The 21,189-nt window shown below is 40.0% G+C and overlaps 1 protein-coding gene across 1 annotated transcript in view; it reads right to left on the bottom strand.

The window, feature by feature from the left end:
• Positions 1–647: 647 nt before the first annotated feature.
• Positions 648–21,189, bottom strand: part of ANK2 (ankyrin 2) — a 310,369-nt gene continuing 289,827 nt past the window's right edge. The window contains 10 exon segments of the mRNA XM_006174671.3: positions 648–2,941; positions 5,675–5,766; positions 7,181–7,363; positions 8,484–8,648; positions 8,759–8,842; positions 11,764–12,055; positions 13,691–13,964; positions 16,639–16,782; positions 17,808–17,939; positions 20,051–20,125. Coding sequence (XP_006174733.2) covers positions 2,758–2,941; positions 5,675–5,766; positions 7,181–7,363; positions 8,484–8,648; positions 8,759–8,842; positions 11,764–12,055; positions 13,691–13,964; positions 16,639–16,782; positions 17,808–17,939; positions 20,051–20,125 — 1,625 coding nt within the window. The 3' untranslated portion in view covers positions 648–2,757.

Raw genomic sequence — 21,189 nt, 5'->3', positions numbered from 1 at the left:
TTGTCTTTTATTAATGGATCCATTTATAATTTCTAATTCTCAGGCTATAAGAAATGAATAGAACCCCAGAGTGAAATGCTGTTCCCAAAGGCAGGAGGTGTTTTCGGAGAGTCCTGACCTTATAGGAGAGAAGTGAAATGGGGCCCCAGGCTGTGCTGCTGACCCCTGGTTACCCTCTCTCCTCAACTCCTCCAGGCCCCATATTCCTATTTCTCATTTACTAGCGATCCCCAAACTAAAAATCAACTTTTATCTTCCCCCTTTGCATAAGAGTAACAATAAAATTTCTCTGAGGGCAGGGTCAACATCTTTCTATTCCTCCCAGGGCTTAATACAGAGTTGGGCTTATCACATTCTGCTACCAAAGGAAAACGAGAAACTTGCACATCTTGGGGAGTGACGGAATTGTTAGGGATCTTGATTGTGGCGGTGGTTTCATAGGTGTAGACATCTATCAAAAGTCACTGAATTGTGCATCTGAAATATGTGTAATTTACTCTACAGAAATTATACCACAATAAAGTTAAAAAAAAAAAAAGAACAAAAGCAAGTCGTGCCTTTCTTTTGGCTTCACATCTATCTTGTCTATTAAGTTTCTCATCTCCTGAAATCACATGTGAGTGATAAAGAAGAACCAATCACTGTTGCCACATTTAACACTTGTACATTTTATTTAATTAAATCAGCCATTGTACACATTGCAGCTATGTATTGTTAGTGTTGTATTTTTTTTCCGTTAACTAATACATGCCCTCATAGATATATTCAATTAGTGTTATCACCATGGGAACAAGATGCTGATTCGTCAACTGAAAATTCACTTCTTCTCACAGTATTCAAGTTTTTTGATTACACAGCAAAAATCAAAACTGAAAAAAAAAAAAGGTGAATAACCATTATGTTGTTACACAGACATCATCTGCACTGCAAATAACACAACAGAAATGCTTTTCTTGAGCTCCAGTGAAGGTTTGGACAAGAAGGCCGTGGTGAGTCTCAAAAAGGTTCACCACTGGCCTCCTTCATTTTGGCTGCCAAAGAATGCTTTATTTCCTATCCAACTGCCAAACAGTACTAGCCTTTGAGGCTTAGGAGATCTGGCTTGTGGGAAACCTCCCTCCCAGGAAATTTTCTCTCTTGGCAACGTTACTTGAAATGATGAAGTGTCATTGTTTGTCGTATTTGCTTTTGACATTCGGAACAATGAGTCATTTTTGCACAACAGGAAAAGACCAGATAGAATTGGAAAATGTTTAATCCCTGGAGGATAGACTCTGGTTTTTAAAATCTTTTTAATCTCATCTTCATTGAATATACTTTTCTTTAACAAATAACTGATTCAAAATGTATACTGTTTATATGAATATATTTGTGAATATATATATATATGTTAAAATGCTACACAGCGTCAACCACTAGAGGAATAAGGAATAGGACGTGGAAATCACTCAGATGATTAAAGTCCCTTCTCTGAAACAAACAGGAAAGTGCACGAACACACTTCAGAGTTTCCAAGGGAGTTTGGATTTCAAATAAATAAATCAAAAATTTTAACCCAAACCAAATTTTTCAGGATTTCTCAATCTAGTCTGCAAGCTAAAAAACAGACCTAGCTGAAAAGTGAACAGTGCTTGCTGAGGGTCAAAAGAATGAAAACCATTAATGTGATCAGAAGAGGGGTCTGGACTGTGGTTTTGATTCTTCAATGCTACATGCAGGTATCAGAGAAGATATAAACCCAGAGGGGGGGTAAAAAAAAGAAGAAGAAACTACTCCAACATGGTGAAGGAGCTTAACCATTTGTGTAGTGGGCAAATCTTGTTTCCAATGAATTATCTACAGTGCAGTGGCCAGGAGAAAGTACCACCAATAAGACAGCGTGGTTTGCTAAAGCAGCAATGAAAACTGGAAAACTACAGTAGTTATAGCTTTTTAAAATACCCTGCCAACGTGTCCCAAATCCAAAGGACCTGAAGATGCCGGACAGCACAGGATGCAGCTGCCAGCACCTGAGTACCTTATTGTTTCCTTCTGGTCACCTCCACTCCCTTCCTGCCCTCCCTCAGTGGCTGTTGGCAAGTCATAAATCACTGGCTGGCCAGCATCAGCAGTAAGTGCTTAGTTAGGACAGTTCTTCAAGGTTATTAGTCCATCGCTAACTAGGAGCAAGGGCTACTCTGGAAGTTCTAAGGACATGGTAGGTCTGAAGTGCTTCTTTTGCAGTAGAACTGTGTCATCATTCGATTGTGTTAGCAATATCTTAATGAATCGTTGTTCAGCAATTTCTAGAGGCCTTTTTTCTGTGATGCCCAGTGTAGTTATGACAGGCAGTGGTTTTAATTTTAACGTGTTGTCCATCTGAGCATTTTAGCTACATATTGTACACAGATCTCTCTTTGTAGGATTCCTATGTGTCATCATTGGAAGAGGTCTGCCGGTGAAGTTCTTCTGTTCAATGGATTTTCATGGAGCTTGTGCAGAAGCCAAGAACAATGGAGGCGGCCAGTTCCCAGGTTAGCACAGACACAACAAAGTGGTGGATACAGCATCCAGAATGAAGGATGCTATCTTTGGTCACAAATTAGCTTACAGTTAAAGAGGATGGGGGAAAAACTCAAATGAGATGCCGTGTATTTGCTAGACGTGGAAATATCAGGGTATCCCATTAATCCGGCCAGTTAGGTCAGCCCTCTAATGAAATGGGAAGTTGCATATCAAGTGAATGCGTGGTTTCTGTTGTGAGAATTGGGCAGCCCCTCATTTGGCCTCTTGCTTCAAGTCCTCCTTGCAGAAGTGCCGAAGGAGTTGCTGGAGGTCGTGTTGGAGGTCGTCCTGGTCTAGTGCTTCTGGGACATCCTCCAGGTGCTCCAAGTAAACGCGTTTTCCGTGCTGGTCCTTCACCACAGCCCTCTTCTGGGTTCTAGCTTTACTCATGGTTGTCCTGGAGGGAAGAGACGAGAGAATATCATGCTCTCTCTTCACTGCTAACAGGCAGCCACTACCTTTGGTATGAGGGGACCCATGACGTCAAGGTAGTGCTCACTGTCTTACCCCTAGATATTTCTACACCGGGGGCTAGTGTAACAACTGCTGCCACATTTTCCCCCATCTTCACTGACTTGTGAGATTTTTTTTTCAAGTGTTTTGGAACAAGGAGTATTTTTTTTAACTTTGAGAAATATTTCAAGTAAGTGAAACCATGCTTTCATATGATTCTCTCAAAAAGTAACCATAGGCTCATTCATGTTTTGATTAGGGTGAGCTGATGTAAGAGAACGTGGCTCCTTCTGAAATAGCTGTTCCATACGTACTTTTTGACAGGGTACAGAAAATAGTTTTTAATTAAATTTCTTTAAAACACCACAGCTTCCAGCTTAACCCATAAGTCACTTCCCAACTGCCCAAAAGTGTTCTCAGAGAACTTTTCCACATGGCATAGACCTATAAAAACTGCAAGATGACCCTATCAATATACGGGAAGATGACTACCAGCAGGAGGTGAAGGTCTGCCCGGGCTCCTGCAGCCTCATCTGGAGATGGAGAGGGAGGGGAGGAAAAGGGAAACCACCAAGAGACAAATCTCTCCGCCGTCCTCTCAGAGCCCATGCTCCAGGCCCGCTTTATGCCTCCCATGGCCACTCGGCAGTCTGCGGCTTTCTCGGCCCCCTCATCAGACTGGTGATTGCTTGAGAGAAGGGGCTCTGACGTCCGAGGTTATCGGTACTGTCTATTTTCCTGTGTTCTTACCTGAAAGGGATTCTCTTGTGAGTCGTTCCCTCTCTACTTGGAAATAATGCTTTTTCATTCCACAAAGATGTGGTGAACATGTTTTACAGGCCAGGTGCTATTATTATAATAACAAATCAGGAAACTGGATCTCAGAGAATTTAAGCAGAGCTCCAAGTGAAAAATAACCCAGTTAATATGTAGCGGGGCCAAGAGTCAAAGATTTGTTAAAATCACCTTGAGTTTTAGAAAACGGCTGACTTCAGCCAAAACGCGTCCAGCTTTCCTTTGGACAGCTCATCGCCTCCTCCTCCTCTCGTGTTCTCTTACCTCCTCTTTCCTTTGATTCTACATGTGAATTATTTTGTATCTGAAAGCAAACTTTAATTTGTTCCTTTGGATAAAATTGTCTAATTTAGTTCCAGTGGTTGAAATCAGGATATGTTTTCTAACCATTCAGCACCCATATACAGTCTTTTCTCCAAAAAAGCAAATATGTGACTATTTCTGCCAAAAGCTGGTAGAAACATCTACGGCATTGGTGTTGGGGGTTAAGCTTCTGTCAGAGGAGAGGACATTCCCTGGTGTCTTGTGCCCAAGTATGTAGATGAATGTGTTTATGCACATGCATATGTATCCGACTCAAGCAACGGGATGAATTTACTTGTACATATCTCAGGGGAGCTGTGGGTATGATAAAATGTGTTCAGCAACATATAAGATAAAATGCTGTAGATCACAAATTGTCTTCCATAACTAAGTAGCTCTGGAACTGGACTGAAATGTCTGTACCCCTGGATTCAAATTCACTAGCTGTCACTGAGAATTTTGAAGTAACTGGTCTCTAAATCTATTCCCATTTGAAGATCTCACGATGCCAGGGTGTGCGTGGTTTATGTGGTTCCATCTGAACAACTGGATAAAAGACTTAAAAGTTCAGAGTATAAAAAGCACTTTATCCTTAATTCATGTAGCACTTTTAAAGCTCTGTGAGCAATTACTCTCTTAAATTCCTAGCTGGGATTGTTTTTCACATGTGGTTGGAGGGTAGAACTGTGACAGAACCTTTAATTTCACTGTTCTAATTATTATGTTCTACAGGCTAAAAAATAGCTTGGTAGAGTATTATAAATGACAATTTTTCTCTTCAATGAAGTGAAAAGCACAATAGTAACTTCAATTCCCATTGTGTCTTTTCACTGCGAAGCTGAGAACATTTTATAAATGCTTACAGTGCTGCTAGAGGCTCAGAAAAGTGAGGGCAGAACCAAGGCAACAGTGCCCAAGTTCACACATTAAATAGGTGATGAGGATGGGGGCAGACCAGAGAGCCTCACAGCCAGATCCTCTCATATGCACAGTTATGAGCCACCAACTGCTTTTATGATATTTTGCTAACTTATTACGGCCCCTGGTTTCAGCATCGCTGGATACATGTAGGTTCATGGGTATCAAACTCATGCTCATGTTATTGGCCACTCACATGCAGAATCATGAAACAGCTTGCTTCAAACAAATGAAAAAGCATATGCCATTCAAAGGAATGATTTATCAAGATTGAGCTGAAGGCAGTTGGTCACAAGATTAATTTGTGAGCGACTGATTAGAGTCCTCTTACAATGCTCTCCAAATCTATCAACACTACGGAATATCCCAGCTGGTTGGTCTCAATGAAACTGATGACTTGCTGAAAACACAGGGAGCGACTGTGTAAACAGTCATCTGACTATCATCATGCCTTAGTCTTACTCGTAAAGCATCAAGAGGACACTGCCGGTATGGCACAGTGCCAGATCTACCTCTTGACAGAAGCCTTAGACTGCAGGGAGAGTCTGCAGTTCCCAAGGGGCCTTTGGGTGTACGCAGGGGCTCTATTTTCCTTTCCCTGAAATTAGAAAACTTTTTACAGGTGTTAGTTGGCAAAGCATCACCCCATGCTAACCCAAACCTTCTAATTATTGATCCATCCTCCTTCAGGACTTCATTCTCTACTAAACTGGGGGAGTGGACTTTCATGTGGCTACCTGTGTAGCTCAAAGCCTAAAGTGAGGGGGAAAAAAAGAAAACAAAGCCCATCATAAACCATAGATTTTAACATAATCTATTACTTTGCTTAATAAGTAGTCAGTATGAAAATATATGCTTGAGAGGATAAAGAAAAACAATTGTTAGGAGCAGATCTAAGTACTGAGTTTTATTTAACAAGTCTGTTATATTCCTCCCATTTGTTGTATTACTTTACAAGTGTTGTTAACTATACTGGTTGACTTCTAATTTCCTCCTTGCCTCACCCAATTCCTTTCTATAGTGCAGACTCTAATTATAAATTTAATGAATTATGACCAGAGGCAAAAACAAGCAACAAACAAATAAAGCCCAAACTGCAGAACTCAGATAATTGATCATTTGATTGTCCAAGGTCACCAACTGTCAAAATGTGAAGAACTGAAAGTATTTAAAATAAGGTTTGCTCTTAATATCCCAGTGCATTCACACATAACCTCAACACATACTGTGGGTATGAGAGGACAACATGTAACATTTAACTTCAAAATGTTTCAACAGAAAAGAGTGTTTTATAGATGTTTGTACATGCCCACCATCCCTTACTTGAAACTCTTGAGGCCAAATGTGTTTCAGATATCAAATTTCTTTTCCTTTGGGATTTTAGAAAGGTAATATGATGTACATACTGTATATTCTAATATCCCAGATGGGATGGGGACAGCATCCTGTAATCAAACCCATTAATACAGCAACAGCAAAACATGAATATTCACTCTAGTAGAATAAAAAGACACCAAGTCATTACAGCCTCACGTCAGTTCCCATTAAGTTTTACTTTCAAAGTAGCTTGCTACTAACTCACAAAATTTGCTTTGGTTTTCAGAAATTGGGGATTTTTGAATTGTAGTAAGTGTTCATGGATGTTATTTTGGACCCATTTCCTAATTATTGGAAATTAGAGCTTAAATAATTACAAATGCTTGTTTAAAACATCTCTGGGTATAAAATATATTTGGATCTTCTGTAATGCCTATCATTGGAAACATCTGAGACTATCAACTAGGAAAGATAATTTGCAACATTTCTTTCCCTTACTAATTGGGAGTGCAAGTCACTTCTGGGACTTTTAGGCAAGATGTACAATCATGTCTCAACTTTGGAGATTCTGATTCTGACTCAGGATTCAAGAGAATCCTGGTTAACTGGGTTTTTTTTAGAGCTCTTCAGGTGGCACGAATTAACACCATAAGTTGAGGAAAATACTATTTCACTGTGTATGTCAGTCAAATGGGAATTCTACTCTCTTAAATTATCCTGCACCCATCCATGAACATATATAGTGACACAACAATAAATCATATCATGTTCTTCTCAAACACAAAGCACACATAAAACACACACACACACACACACACACACATACATACAGAGGATGATGCTTCTATACCTCTTCAAAGTCATCTTTGGCTGAAGGAAGATCAGTGGCTAAGCTAGAATCCCCCAGATGCTTCTCCATCCTCTCTCCGTGTACCATAGTTGTTTTAACAACTTTGCTGACTCTACGGCCTTCCACAGGTTCAGCCTGAAATTGTGAAGTACTGCACAAAAGGCTGGGCTCAGACACAGTGACCTGATGAATGAAGGACACACAGCATACAGTTTCTGACTGCCAAAATGTAACAATGATGAATTTTTCCATTAAGATAAAACACACCCATACACTACAACGGTATACACTGAAAACAGTATTTTGTAAAAGAGTTAGAAAAAAAATCTATAATCGGCTGGTCATGTCTATATAATGACTGCAACTACCCAGCACCAAATCAACCACTTAATTAGTCACCTGAATGAAAATCGGTCAGGAAGTTTCGTGACTAAGAAGCTGACTGCTCAGTGCAACACAGACATAGCGCCCTGGGCCTGAACCCTCTTTTCCCATGTCTAAGTGGTTTGTTTTGGCCTTCTGAAGATAAAATTAACCTCCAAAGGAGGAACTCTCAGAGACAGGAAAAACTGAAAATGTAGATTTGTAGAGAATCTCATGTGTATCATAGTATCACTTTCAGGATCTGAATGAATGCAAGGCAGTGATAACGTCATAAATTACATGTCAGAGAGAGTAAATACGTTTCTGAAAGAGGGAAGTAAAACAGGAAGAGATAAAACTCTAAGTCAAGGAGTTTCTGGATCCTGGTTTTGGTGACTCTGAAATGCAGAAGTTTGAAAACCAAACATTTATCTGCAGTGCCAGAAAGAAGGCTGCCATGCAGACTGGGTGCGTCTGCACAGGGCTTTTCCAGAACCTACTGCTCGCCAGCCGGTGGGATTCTAGTCTTTTAAAATCTGACTTTTGGATTTCTGCTGTGGTCAAGTATTAATTAAAGAGCAAAAAGAAAGAAAAAGGACCAAATGAGTGTGTATATGTCCATGAACGACTGAAAAATTGTGCTGAACACTGGAATTTGACACAACATTGTAAAATGATTATAAATCAATAAAAAATGTTTAAAAAAAAAAAAGAAATAAAAAGGACCAAAGACAATGAGTACAATGGTTACAAATCTCCCTGATGGTTATTTAAACATTCCACAAAATCATGAAACAAAAAAATGAATGTTAACTGAATGCAGACTGCCTTATGGATGGGAGAAGTGAGGCCAGTAGGAATAAACAATCTCGTCCCTCTCTTGTGAGCTCGACTTTACACCTCTCCATAAAGTCCGTTCTGGAGAATCAGACGGTCTCACCTCTGACTGTTCCATGTCACTCTTCAGTACGATGCGCTTTATGACTTTGGAATAGCCATCCCCTTCCTCAATGTTGACAGGATCCTGTGGCATTCCCTGCATCGTAATCTCTTCTTTCTCTATGCCATCAGAAGATACGTACCGCCTAATGATTTTCCTAGTAACCTGGAAGATATTGTATTCATGCATCTTGTTTTTGAGTGACAGTGCCGGGTTCTAGTACATTTTAGACAGGAGGTTTGAAATCAACCAAGTTATGATACTGAAGATAATACCTTTTTCACCACAGTGTGTCCGCGCTCATCAACGTATTCTTCTTCAGTGACTGATTCTGGGGTTATGTCGGGCATATCCTCTCCCTAAACAATTAAGAGAAAAGGGTCACTTCTCTGTTTGGCATCAATGCTGAGGAACTACTCCCAGGTGCTTATAATGCGAGGAATGTTAGAAAATTAAAGGAGCTTTGAGAAGCATTGCTGAGATGCCAAATCCTGTCAAGTAGTATGTTTAAAAGAAAAAAAAAGGTAGATAATAACATGCTAGAAAATCTGATCAAAGTTAGCTAAAATTTAAACAAAAAACAAAAACAGATAAGCCAGAGGTGAGGTGGGTGGAACTGAAGAGGCGAAATCTTGCTCTTGCTGCTTGCTCTCTTGGAGGTAGGCTGTATCATTACTGCTGCATTTCTTTACAAACGTAGCTTGGGAGGGTGAAGGAGTCTGCTTTCTAAAGGCCATGCACTACCGGAGGAGCATGCCGAGCCCTCTGCTCCAGGTCAGTCACTCTCCATGGGTTACAGGGACCCAAGCGTCCCGGACGTGCAGTAACTGAACAGCTGGTACCTGAATAATCACTCGCCGGCGGACAACCCTGGTAGTTAGCATCGCCTCCTCATCTGAGCTGGCCTCCAGCTCACCTAATTCCTCTGTGAGCTCCTGGTGGAAGCACGGAAGCATTGTTTTGTTTATCGCACTAAGGAATGTCTTCACTACTGGTTTCTGCTTTAGCTCACACTGGTTTCTGAAAGTTTTATTCAAGGAGGCTTTGGTGAAAAAGCCAGCAAGGGTGAAAACAGTGCATGTGAGGCTCCAACTTCAGTGAGAAGATAGCTTTTTGTTCACTGAATGAAAAAAGAAAATTCTGGAATTCTGAGAGCTTTCTGAGCACCCATCTGTCAAAATCCGTCAGAGGAAATAAGCAGCTTCCCCACATTATTTATTGGACTTAATCTCCTGAGGTATAACCAAATGTAAACATGGGCCCTAAGCAGCACAGTAAAGCCACGGACACTAGGGCTGAGGCTGAGAATGATTCACCCAAAGGTAAAGAAATGTCTTATGCTTGTAGCAGGACTTTCTGCAGGAAGTCAAAACTTCCTGGGGCTATTATCTGGCCAGCAGTGCATTTCCCTGCCAGCAAGGAAGGCAGGCTATGGACAGTATTAAACTCATTCTGTAGAGAAGCTGAGGTGCAGAGGTCAAGCCAATTTTATGCGTCTGGCCCAAAGCCAGAGCCAGAGCTAATAACATAATTTTAGATTAGAACATGTCTTGGGAGCCATATATCGAATCACTCTTTCCTAATGGAATGCTATTTAAAAAAAATTTTTTTTCTCAACATACTAAAATACCACTTATATTTCTATATTCTTTCCTGCTAAAGGAAAACGTGTAAGTTCTAAAGCAGGTTATACTTTAAATACACTCAAGAATCTGCTGCCTGGAAATATGGTCAGCAAGGAAAATGATTGAAATTGGATCCTCAAGTCAGGGTTATGAGAGGTTAAGGATCAAAAAAGGAAGCTGGAGAGATAATTGGAAATTCAACAAGAATAAGCAGAACAGGCCTGTATAAAGAATGAAACAGAATGACTTATCAAAGTTTATTTATATGCATAGAACAGATTAAATGTATGAATTATCCAGGTAACTGTTTTTAACCTATACTTCAGTGAGATTCTGAGACTGAAATTGGCAACGTTTAAGTCAGACAGCATCTATGAAACATTTTCACTAGAATTCACTTAAGCCAAGAACTTGAGAGATGAGTAATTCTGCACAAAGGCAAACTTGGAATAGAAATCCATTCATGGGATGAATTCATCATTTAAGATAACTGCCAAAATCAGAGAATAGTTCTCATCTGCCGGGAACTCTCCTAATTTTAGTTGTGATTTTAGATAAATCCTGTCAGCAGATGTCACACTCATAGTGAAAAAAAAAAATTTCAAGCCCAAAGATATGTTGCATCACACTTTAATTCTTTCATATAACTCATTCTTTCCTAGTGAGACATATATTCATGCTTTAAAAAAACCTTGACACATACACAGTTTTTGAGCTCAAAAATGAAAAATACTATCTAATTTAATCTACATTAAGTTAAGTTTAATTCAAACAGATTCTCACACTTTGTGGGGGAAGGGTATGAGAGTCCTCTAGGGAGAAACAGAAAATGCAGACTCTTGTCCCCCTCCCCTACCTGGGATTCATCCTGATTCAGGAGTTCTGAGGAAGCAGGGATCAAGTCCTCCAGTTAAAACTGAGGGATATGAACCACCCAGACCATGTTTTGAGAATAAATGGTTTGAATGAGTTTCTTAAGATGGTCTCCACCCCTCCGGACAATGTCAAAACTCACTGATGACAAAGAAGGAAAGACGGTGATGCAGATCTCATGCCACTATTGATTTTCTGACACTTAGAACCAGCCATCACTTTAGGCATAATGTCTTTTTCCTGTCATTCTTAAAATAAATAGAAGATCTCACTTGGAAATAATCCTTCCTCTAATGAGAAAAATTTGTTTTGGGAGGTAGAGCCCACCCGACACCCGCAGTCTGTGTGTCCGTCCTGATGGCAGAGACAGACACGGACAGACTTAGGGGTGCAGGTCTGGCACTTGCCCCCTGGCTGGCTGTCTCACCTGAGGCTCAGTTCATCCCCGTCATGGGCTTTCTTCATGCCTAAGACAACTAATTTTGAAAAGCTACGTCAGGTACAGTGTTTCACCCCAGTGTTCATTTTTCTTAGCAAAAGGGTTTATGACTATAAAATGAGGGCTTACAGTCAAGTAGCTAGAACAGGAACTATGCATCTTCTTTTTCAAGATTCACTGGTTTCTAGATTTTAAAAGGGACTGAGGGCTTCGCATGGCCCAGGTTAATTAACTTGGCGACCCTTTTTGTTTTGCAGTGAAAACATAAGTCATCAGAGAAATGGAAACAAAGGTGTGTAGCTTTGTTACAGGTGGGCAAGGAATAGAGCAGAGGAGATTTTACCTTTTGAAAAGCTGCCTCTTCATCGAGCCTCTCAAAGGCCCGCGGCTGGTCCTCGGCAGACTCCACTATCACGAGGCTGCTTTTCCGGGGCGAACCCTCCTCCCTCCGTTCTGGGGGCTCTTCAGGTTCTTGTACGATGGGAGAGTCTCCTCGCCCGCTCGATGTCGGGGTCTGGGGGTACGGTCTCTCCTCCTCGGCAGGGCTGCTGACTTCCTCAGGTGTCTGGCTGGGAGAGCCAGGTACTGCCGTGGCCTTTTGGGTCTCTGATACTTCCGTCCCTGGGGTGGTCACGCTGAAACAGAAAAGCCCAATTATGCCACGAGAGCATATGCATTTCTGCCCCTGCTGAAGCAAGGAATCTGGCAGGGAAGACGGGACTTGTCTTCACAGTCCATGGAAGTCTCAAAAGGTTTTGTAAAGTTGGTCAAGAAATGAAATGTGAATAGAAATCATTATGTAAGATACAGAGTTACAGCTCACTGATCTAACATTAACTGGGAAATATGTATTCTAAAGATAAATATTGTCCTCAAACGTATTACTATTTCCTAATCTCTACAAAGTAGAGATAATAAATAATATTAGTGATATTAAATGCATGATAATTTCATCTTTTCTTCGATAACTCAAGGTACTCTGGATGATTTAAAGAGGTTTATATAACAAAGATCTGTAGACACTAAGGCTTTTGAAGCAAGAATCAAAATTCGGCAGAATTTTTCAAAAGCAATATATAAACACCATGTTAATACAGTTATCATAGTTATAAATACAGGGAGATTCTCATTATACCTCCAGGAAACTGTATTACTTGATAGGATGATCTACTGGCATTGAAATTCTGTCTGTGGCTGTAGTTTGGGGAAAACTAATGCAACCTTTATCATGTCAATTTCTAAAAGAAAAAAAAAATCTGCTGTTTCTGCGCCTTTAATTTTCTGTCACTCTGTAGAAATTAAATGCCCAAAGTGCCTTTCTGATAAGCCCTCTTTGCTTCCCATCTTTTTCTTTTTCCTGCTTTCTTTTCCTTACCTCTTCTCTATGCTCGCCCCTAAAGTCTAAAAGTAGATGGGCTAAGGGGCGGTGCTCAGGGAAGAAAAGATCATTTCAATACCCATCTTACCCTCTTCTCAGGTTCCAGTGACCCCAGCATAAAACCCACTCGACAAAGGAGAGGCTGTGATACAGTCTCCTGACACACTGTTCTCAGATTTCGAGGCTGGGACATGCCTGCCATTCTCAGGATCCATTTGCTTTTTCTAGAGGACAAGTGTCACTTCTTTTGCCTTTGCTTCCAGAAAGCCCAGAACTTGAGTTCTAAGCTGACTATGCTCTGCAACTTTCTTTAGCTGGAAGCTCTCTAGAAGACATCTCTGGATCCCACTCCAACCCCCAATGGTCTTTCATCCTGTGTGAAGAATTAGTGCTGCATTTCTGTTTTTATTGTTAGCCACACAGGGGCTGCTTCACCTACACTGTCAGGGTGCACACTCTGAACCAGCCAGGGTGCAACGGGCACATACAGAGAGAAGTGAGGTGCAGCAAATGTACAAGTAAGAACTGCATGGTCTACAGTTTAAACAATGCTTTCACAGACATACCCTGGACCTTCAACCCTGTAAGATGAATAAGGTATATATTATTATCATAATTTATAGATGTGGAAACCGAGACTCAAAGGGCTTAGGCATTTGCCCAAGTTTACAGAACTAAGAGGTTGGTTCAGGTGGACCTGTGCGGTGCAATGCCGTCACAATGATGTCTCGTAGATATTTTGCTTTTTTTTTCTGTAGTTCTGCCACTTGTTATGGGTGGGATCATTCAAAAACTATCTGAAAACAATTTACGCTTGTATATGCCTGGCACCCTCGCCCCACAGGCTTGCTTCTTTGGAATTACATTGAACAGGTTTTCATTTGCAACTCACAAGTATTCCTGCTGTTCAAGAGATGACTCTTCAGGCTGGTCCTGCATTTTCCCTGAGAAATCCTGCTGAGCGTGCTCCTGGTGAGTCGGGGGAAGGTGCTCTGTTGCTGAGATGTCCCCCTCAGTTTTGGGGATGGAATCCTGAAAAGTGGAGTAGCCGACAGAAATGTCTTCCTCTGAGACGATGGGAGGATGATCGCCCTCTTTGGAATCAGCCTGCTCCTCTTTCTGCTTGTGCTGTGCAGTGCATAGCTCCTCCTGAAGTACTGAGAACCCTACAGGGGAGAACGATTTAAATTATGCATTTAATTGAAGCTAAACAATATTAAGTGGGTACTTATTAAGTAACTGCTACATGCCACATCTGTGATAGGTCCATTGTTATAAAGCTGAAGGAGGCACTGTCTCTGCCTTCACGATGCTGACCATCTTGGGAAGCTCAGGAAGTAAGGGATACTAAAATGCAGAGCGGCTGGGCCACAGCTGCCAGTCAATGAATGAGGGAGCATCCAACTCAGGGTTAAAGACTCAGGAAAGGAAATGCAGAGAGTGTGACATCTTAAGCAGATCTAATGGTAAGCAGATATCAACTGCAACAGTTAAGGCACAGAATCTATGTGGTAAGAAGAAAGTTAATAATAGTTAATAATAATAATAATTAATAATAGCTAACATGTTCTGAATATTTACTCTCTGTCAGGCAATGTTCTAAGTGCTTTGCAAGTAGTAACTTGAATTAAACAACACTCTGATGTTAGCACTCTTTTTATGGAGGGTTTCTTATTTCATTATATCCAGGGCAATGAGGAGTCATTGAAAGAGGTGTGATTGACATGCATCTGTCTATCTATTCACTTAACAGATATATATCGAGTATTGACTGTGTAATTGGTGCTGTTTAGATGCTGGATACATAGCAGTGAGTAAGACAGAAGAAACTTCTGGCCTCACTGAACTTGGATTTCTGCAGATGCATGCTTATGATAACTTTTAGGAGACAAGAAACCCAGGGTAAAGATACACAGTAAATCAGGTCAGTACTTTAGGTAGACCTGTCAGGACAGGCTTGTCTTGGGAGGTGATACTTGAGCAGAGGCGCAAATAAAGTGAGAGCAAAAGGTACCTGGTGAACACTCCAGAATGGAGGTCACAGAAAGCACCAGAGCCCTGAAGCCCAAGAATGTGTCGGGTGCCCAGGGAACAGCCCAGAGGCCAGGCGTCAGGGACTCGGGAAGGAGGGAGGGACGGGAGGTGGGACACGCTACGAGATTCTTGGTGCTCAGTAACACATGGCATCATGTAAATCTAGGGAAAGTAAGAGCTGCAGAAAGACTGAGGAAGAATATCCTGCAAAATAGGGGAAAAGGAAAACCAAGAAGAGAAGGTATCGTGGAAAGTGAGTGAAGAAAATGTTTCCAGAACAAGGGACTAATTTTTTCTGTCAAATGTTACTAAGGGGTAAAGGAAGATAAGACAATATTGTTCAGTGCATTTGGCAATGAGGAAACAATTAGTGAATTGTGCAGGATTCTTTTTGTCCAGTGGGGGTGACAAAACCTGCTACGGAATTCTAGTGACAGTTCTGGAGAGAATGGAAAGAAAGACTATTCTCTGGAAGAGATTTCCTACATAATGGATGGAGAAACAGTGATTATACAGGAGAGCACACTGAGTGAAAGGAGTCATTTGCTTTGCTTTATTTTTAAAGCTGGGCTCTATTAAAGCATATTTTGATGCTGTGGAGCAGGGTCTACTGGTAGGAAGCCAGAGTAGATAATTGCAGAAGTAAATTAGTCCATGGTTGGTAAAAGGGGATGAGATCCTATGCAAGGAAAGAGATAATGGTTTTAGCAAAGCCAGGACACTGCATAGAGAAGGGAAGGCAGAGTATACACACTGAGATGCATTTGGGTTGGGAGATTTTTGTGGTGAAAGAATATGGACATTTGCTTATGGTTATTCCTATTTTTTCTAAGAAATACTAAATGTGGTCATCAGGTTGGAATAAATAAAAAGGAGAGAAATGCTGGAGGCTTGAAAGAAGAAAAGGTGCAAAAATAGTGATGCGTGAGTATCAGAAGGAGAAAAAGGAGGAGAAAAAGAAGGAGAGTAAGTGAGCATGGAAATGAATGAGGGTGGATTAGGGAAACTTTAATACTGAAAAGGTGGTAGGACCACTGGATGTCCCAGTGGGTTTGGAGAATTACTGCAAAAAGGCAAAAGAGGAAGCAAGTGTAATGCTTCACTGGAAGTAGTACAGTCATTGATAATGATTTAGTTTTGGTTGTGGGCATAGGAATGGGTCATTAAGGTGGAGAAAAGACGCAAGTATCAGAAGTGCTGTCAGGGAGCAGAGGAAAGGGCGTTGGATGGAGCATCCTTTTTGATGGTTGTCATGAACTGAATGTTTGGGTCCCCTCAAAATTCGTATGTTGAAACCCTAGTCCCAGTGTGATGGTGTTTGGGGGTGGTACCCCTGGGAAGTGATCAGGTCATGAGGGTAGAGCCCTCATGGATGGGATTAGTGCCCTTATAAGAAGAGATATGAGGCCTAGCTCGCTCGCTCTCCCCGACGTGAGGGCAGAGCAGGAAGGCAGCCTTGTACAGTCCAGAAGATAGCCCTCACCAGAGCCCAACCACGATCTCACCCTGATCTTGGACTTCTAGTCTCTAGAACTGTGCAAAAATAAATTTCTGCTGTCTAAGCCAACCAGTTTATGGTATTTTGTTGTATCAGCCCATGATGACTCAGACAATGATGAAATAACAAAGAATGAGCACTGTTGGGGCATCTAAAATGGGCAGGGAAGCCTCAAAGTATTCAGGAGAAGATCGTATTACCAAAGGCCACAGTCTGCCTTCTAAAAATAGGAAGACAGTGGAGGACAGGTCCAGGTGCCTGAATTAACCATACATAGCAGACACTCAGACACACATGAATTGTTCGACCTTCACTGTGATCCAGGGTGATTGTGTGTTCAATCTCTGCGTAGCTGTGACTGATGCGCTCCTGGAGGGGCTCTGTGCTGGCCTCCATGAGATGAACAATATCCATTCGGTTGATCTTGGTGAGACATTCAATGAGACTGGTATCTGGGATGTTAGAGAAAAACCATTTATTACATCTAAAGGGTACTCTTTAAAAAAATCTCTTTCATTTATTCTCACTGAATTATTTTTTGTGTGTGAACTATTTTAAACGCAGGAAAAATTTACTAAAATTTTGATATATGTACAGGAAACAACCAAAGCCCAATTAAGGGTCTTTGTAAAAATAAGCAAACAGACCAATCAGAGACGCACACAAAAAGAGGAGGGGGGCACAGCACGGCACAAGCCCTAAAAGTAAAGTTGCCAGAGAACACGTAGGACACCTTGCCAAATCTGAATTTTAAACAAAAAACAAATATTTTTTTACAAGTAAAAGTATATCTCAAATATTGTATGGGATATACTTCTAGAAAAGTATTTGTTGACTATCTGAAGATTTAATTGGCTGCTCTCTATTTTCATTTGCTAAAACTGGCAATCCTACCAGAAGAATGGTAACAGAAGGAAAGATGAATGTGGGCTGGATGTGAATCAGAGAGGTCTCCAGGTAGACCTTCCAAGAGACATAAAAGGAAGTGGCAAATTTAGACCAGCTGAGGATGAGAAGCGGTTATGGTCAGTATCACTTCTCATTTTATTTGATATGGTCAGAATATCACATATAAATCATTATAAAGAATATCTACCTGACATTTCTCCCCCATTTTAGTCATTTAGGAGTAAGAGAAGCAGGAACTGAAGGTAATGCATCATCAATAAAACAATGACTAATAAAGCAATTTGGCTGGCTATCGATACTTAGAAAGTTTTCGGACTTTTGTGACTACTGTGAGCAGCCAGTGCCAGTATCACATTCCACTAGTCAATGCTGTTCACGGGAACACGGTACAAGAATTTTTATGCAACACGCACATTTGAGAAATGTGATAGCTTCTTTTGCTTAGAGAAGCACTTCAGATTGATGGCATTTGTTTTTTTCTTATTTTACTGAATCCACATAAAAGGTTTGTGGAACAAGACTTATTTCTACCTTTGGCCTACTGCCCTCACATAAGCTCCCCACCTACCGGTAGCGTGTTTCCCATCCCTTTCTAGCCAGTACTTCAGAAGCGCATGACTCTGGTCCTGAAGGGAGTTAGGGTTCTCAATTCGAATTTGATGAATTTGCTCCTCGGTGAAATCCAGTTCTCTTGCTAATTCTAGAAGAGAAGATGCTCCTTTGTAAATACACTAACTTCAAGGTTTGAGTCTCTACACCTTGCCTTGTGATTCTGTAAATGATGTGTTCTCAGTGTTACTGTAAGAGTTCCTTTATTGTTTTCTACTTACTAGAAGCGATGCTCATATGCCTTTGTTCTTCTAGCACTAACTGCAGGTATTTTCCTTAAAATTGGGTATAGAATTGATCACTGTCATAGTTTAAATAGTAAGTTTGAGGCAACGATGATAAAGTATGTAAATTCAGGGCCATTTACTTCCAAAATGTGGAAAAGACCCTTAATACCAGCTCATACTCTTAACCAAGATAATGGAAAATAAATGACTGAAAACAGTAGAAATAGACCATGTCTCACTTTTAATTATCATTAGGTGATGTTTTAAATACTATAAATCCTGTTTCTGGGCACCTGGATAAATACTGGTTATTGCTATATTATGGTGGTTGGATAAACTCCTTTCTTTGATTGGATGTCACATGAATAAAAGGTCTGGGAAGCATTAATTGACCTAGGGAGGAAGCCACAAAGTTTTCCTGTAAAGTCTACCATTAACATTCTCTACGGATGCTTATACATTGTGGGGCAAGGGGAGGTGTGTGTAAATGAGGTGTCCTCTTTGAAGGGAAATTTGCCAATATCTTTCAAAATTAAAAATATACATATACTTTACACAGCAATTTTCCTTCTAGGAATATGCCCTATAAGATATACCCATAAAAATCTACCAGTGCACAAAGATGTTTATTGCCACTAACAGGAAACACCTAAATATCCATCAACAAAGGCCACTGATAAAATTATGGTAACTCCATACAGTGGAATTAAATAGCCATTTAAAAGAATGACAGATATTTCTATGCTGAATATTGTTAAATGAAATTTTGCTTATTTTTAAATAATAGGCATAGATGTGGGCACTGCAGATTTTTTTCTGAACACATGAGAGTGTTAGCAGTTCCCTTTGAGGCATGGGGCTCAAAGACCAGATGTGGGTACGAGAGACATTTATTTTTCATCTTATACTATTCAGTGTGGTTGCAGAATTTTAATTTTCACCAACTATAACAGATATTACATTTAAAATATATATATATACACACACACATATAAATACTTAAGAGGCAAAATAAATAATTCTGAATGTTACCTATTTAACAGGTCAACCAGGAATATTTTGATGTCCTTTCTTCCCCTAAATCCCTCAATTAAATAAGTCAGATCAGTACTTAAAAACTACTTTTAAATGTTTCAGTCATTATTCTACATTATCAATTTTTTATTAAGGATATTATGACTCCTATCTCCTATTCATGACCAAATCTTCAAGAAACTGAAAAAAGATCAACATTAACTTTATATTGTTTGTTTTATTAAGTAGTCACAAGTGACATAAAAGGAAGTTGGACCAAAAAAAGAAAAAGGAAAAAAGCTAGACTGACAATCTAGCTTTAATAATGTTAAATCACAGGAAAGATTAAAGGGCATAATTTTTAAAACCTACAAATCACGATTTGTAAATAATTCATATTGATTTTAGAATTCACTTTCCCTTAAAAATTATTTAACACATAATTTCTAAACTTAAACATTCTCATTTCTCGGAAAATTTGTGAACATCTCATTCATATGTATTTCAACATTCATCAGAAGTAAATTTTAGTACTGTTCATGAAGAAGATACCTGACACAAGGTATCTAAAACAAGGAGCCCAGGTTGAATCTCAAATTAAATTTTATGACAATAACATCTAACAATGGTTTTGAAACAGAGTCATCTCCCTAAGGTTTAGATATCCACAGCTCTGAAAGGAGGGTGGTGGGGGTTGTTATATTCTCAAAATCTCCCAGTCTAAAGTTCTATTATTCAAAATGCAAGAGACAATGAAAAGCCTGCCCTAGTTCACACAGTGAGTCAATGTAGTGCTTGGGTTTTCTAGTTCATACTTTATTATTCTTTTCACCATTCCACGCGGTCCTCCTCAAGGAAAGAAAAAAAGAGACCTTTTTCATTGTTAATGACACTTGGCTGATGCAACTATGTCATTTAAACCAACCAGTTTTTGTTGAAAAAATGGGTCAACTCATTTTACCTGTCCAGCTGAAGCCAAGGTGATCAGCAATATAAGCCAGCCTTTCCTCGATCCGTTCCTGCTCAGCCTGTTGATCTACAAAGGTCAAAAACAGAATGGCCAACGGTTGTCTATGACACGAGTGGAACCACAGTACCGATCATCCAAAGAAAAGAAGTCAAGTGTCCAAATATTCGATGATAGCACAAATTAACTAGCACATTTTAAATCACATTAAATTCTGTGTTTGCCTGACTTCTGGAGTGGAATGGGGAATAAATCTAATAAAAAATCAAGAAAACCATCTACTTCCATATCTCTTTAATCAAGACTAGTCATTGGACATAAATTATATGAGTTATTGATTTCTAGTGATCTTAGGACTTTCCTTTTGAATTATCTGAGAGGACACTGCCCACCAGAAGACAACCATCTTGCTCACTGAACACCAGAAAAATCATAAACAGGATGTAGAAATGGAGTAATTTGGTTAGGACTCCCTATTATTGCCCATGGCAGTATAGATCACTTCCGAGTCATATCATAAAGAAATCACATCCAACATTCACAAGAGACCTAGATCGTGGGTTAATCAAACCATCCTGGCTTTTTTCAGTATGGCCAGAAACAACATTTGCCTTGGTCCTGATGGCCTTGGAAAAAGGAACAATAAAGTGCACACAGTTGTCTGCGTATATTAGTATGTATATGTGTCTTCTGGGCAAAGTTTCTGTCTGCTTACTACTAAGTAAGCTCATATATTCCTACAAACTGTAACTTTCCTTCTTTTTTTAACCCCCATTAATTGATGGGCAGCATTTTATGTCAAGGTATCATGACATTTTTTATAATCCCAATTTAAGAATAATAGTCTTTATTATAGAGATATTAGAAGATCAGAGGCAGCTTCTCAGAGCCATCTATGGTTTTCTTTCTTTTTTTTTTTTTATAATTCAAAGAATCATCATCCCCTCACAGTCAACTTAAATCATGCAAAGTTTGAGTTTTTGTTGTCTGCTGCATCTAATCAGAGGACATTCTCCATTCCTCTACAGCATAAATGAAAAGCATGTTTTTACCTTATGTCTATTTGCTTAAAGTGTTTACCAATGGTATTTGAAATCCAACCTTTCTGAATCAAAAACAAATCCACAACAATT

The sequence above is a fragment of the Camelus ferus genome, chromosome 2 (assembly GCF_009834535.1).
Source record: "Camelus ferus isolate YT-003-E chromosome 2, BCGSAC_Cfer_1.0, whole genome shotgun sequence".
In the NCBI taxonomy this organism is placed as follows: Eukaryota; Metazoa; Chordata; class Mammalia; order Artiodactyla; family Camelidae; genus Camelus; species Camelus ferus.
The sequence above is the reverse complement of the archived record's forward strand: the minus strand, read 5'-3'. Positions and strand labels throughout refer to the sequence as shown.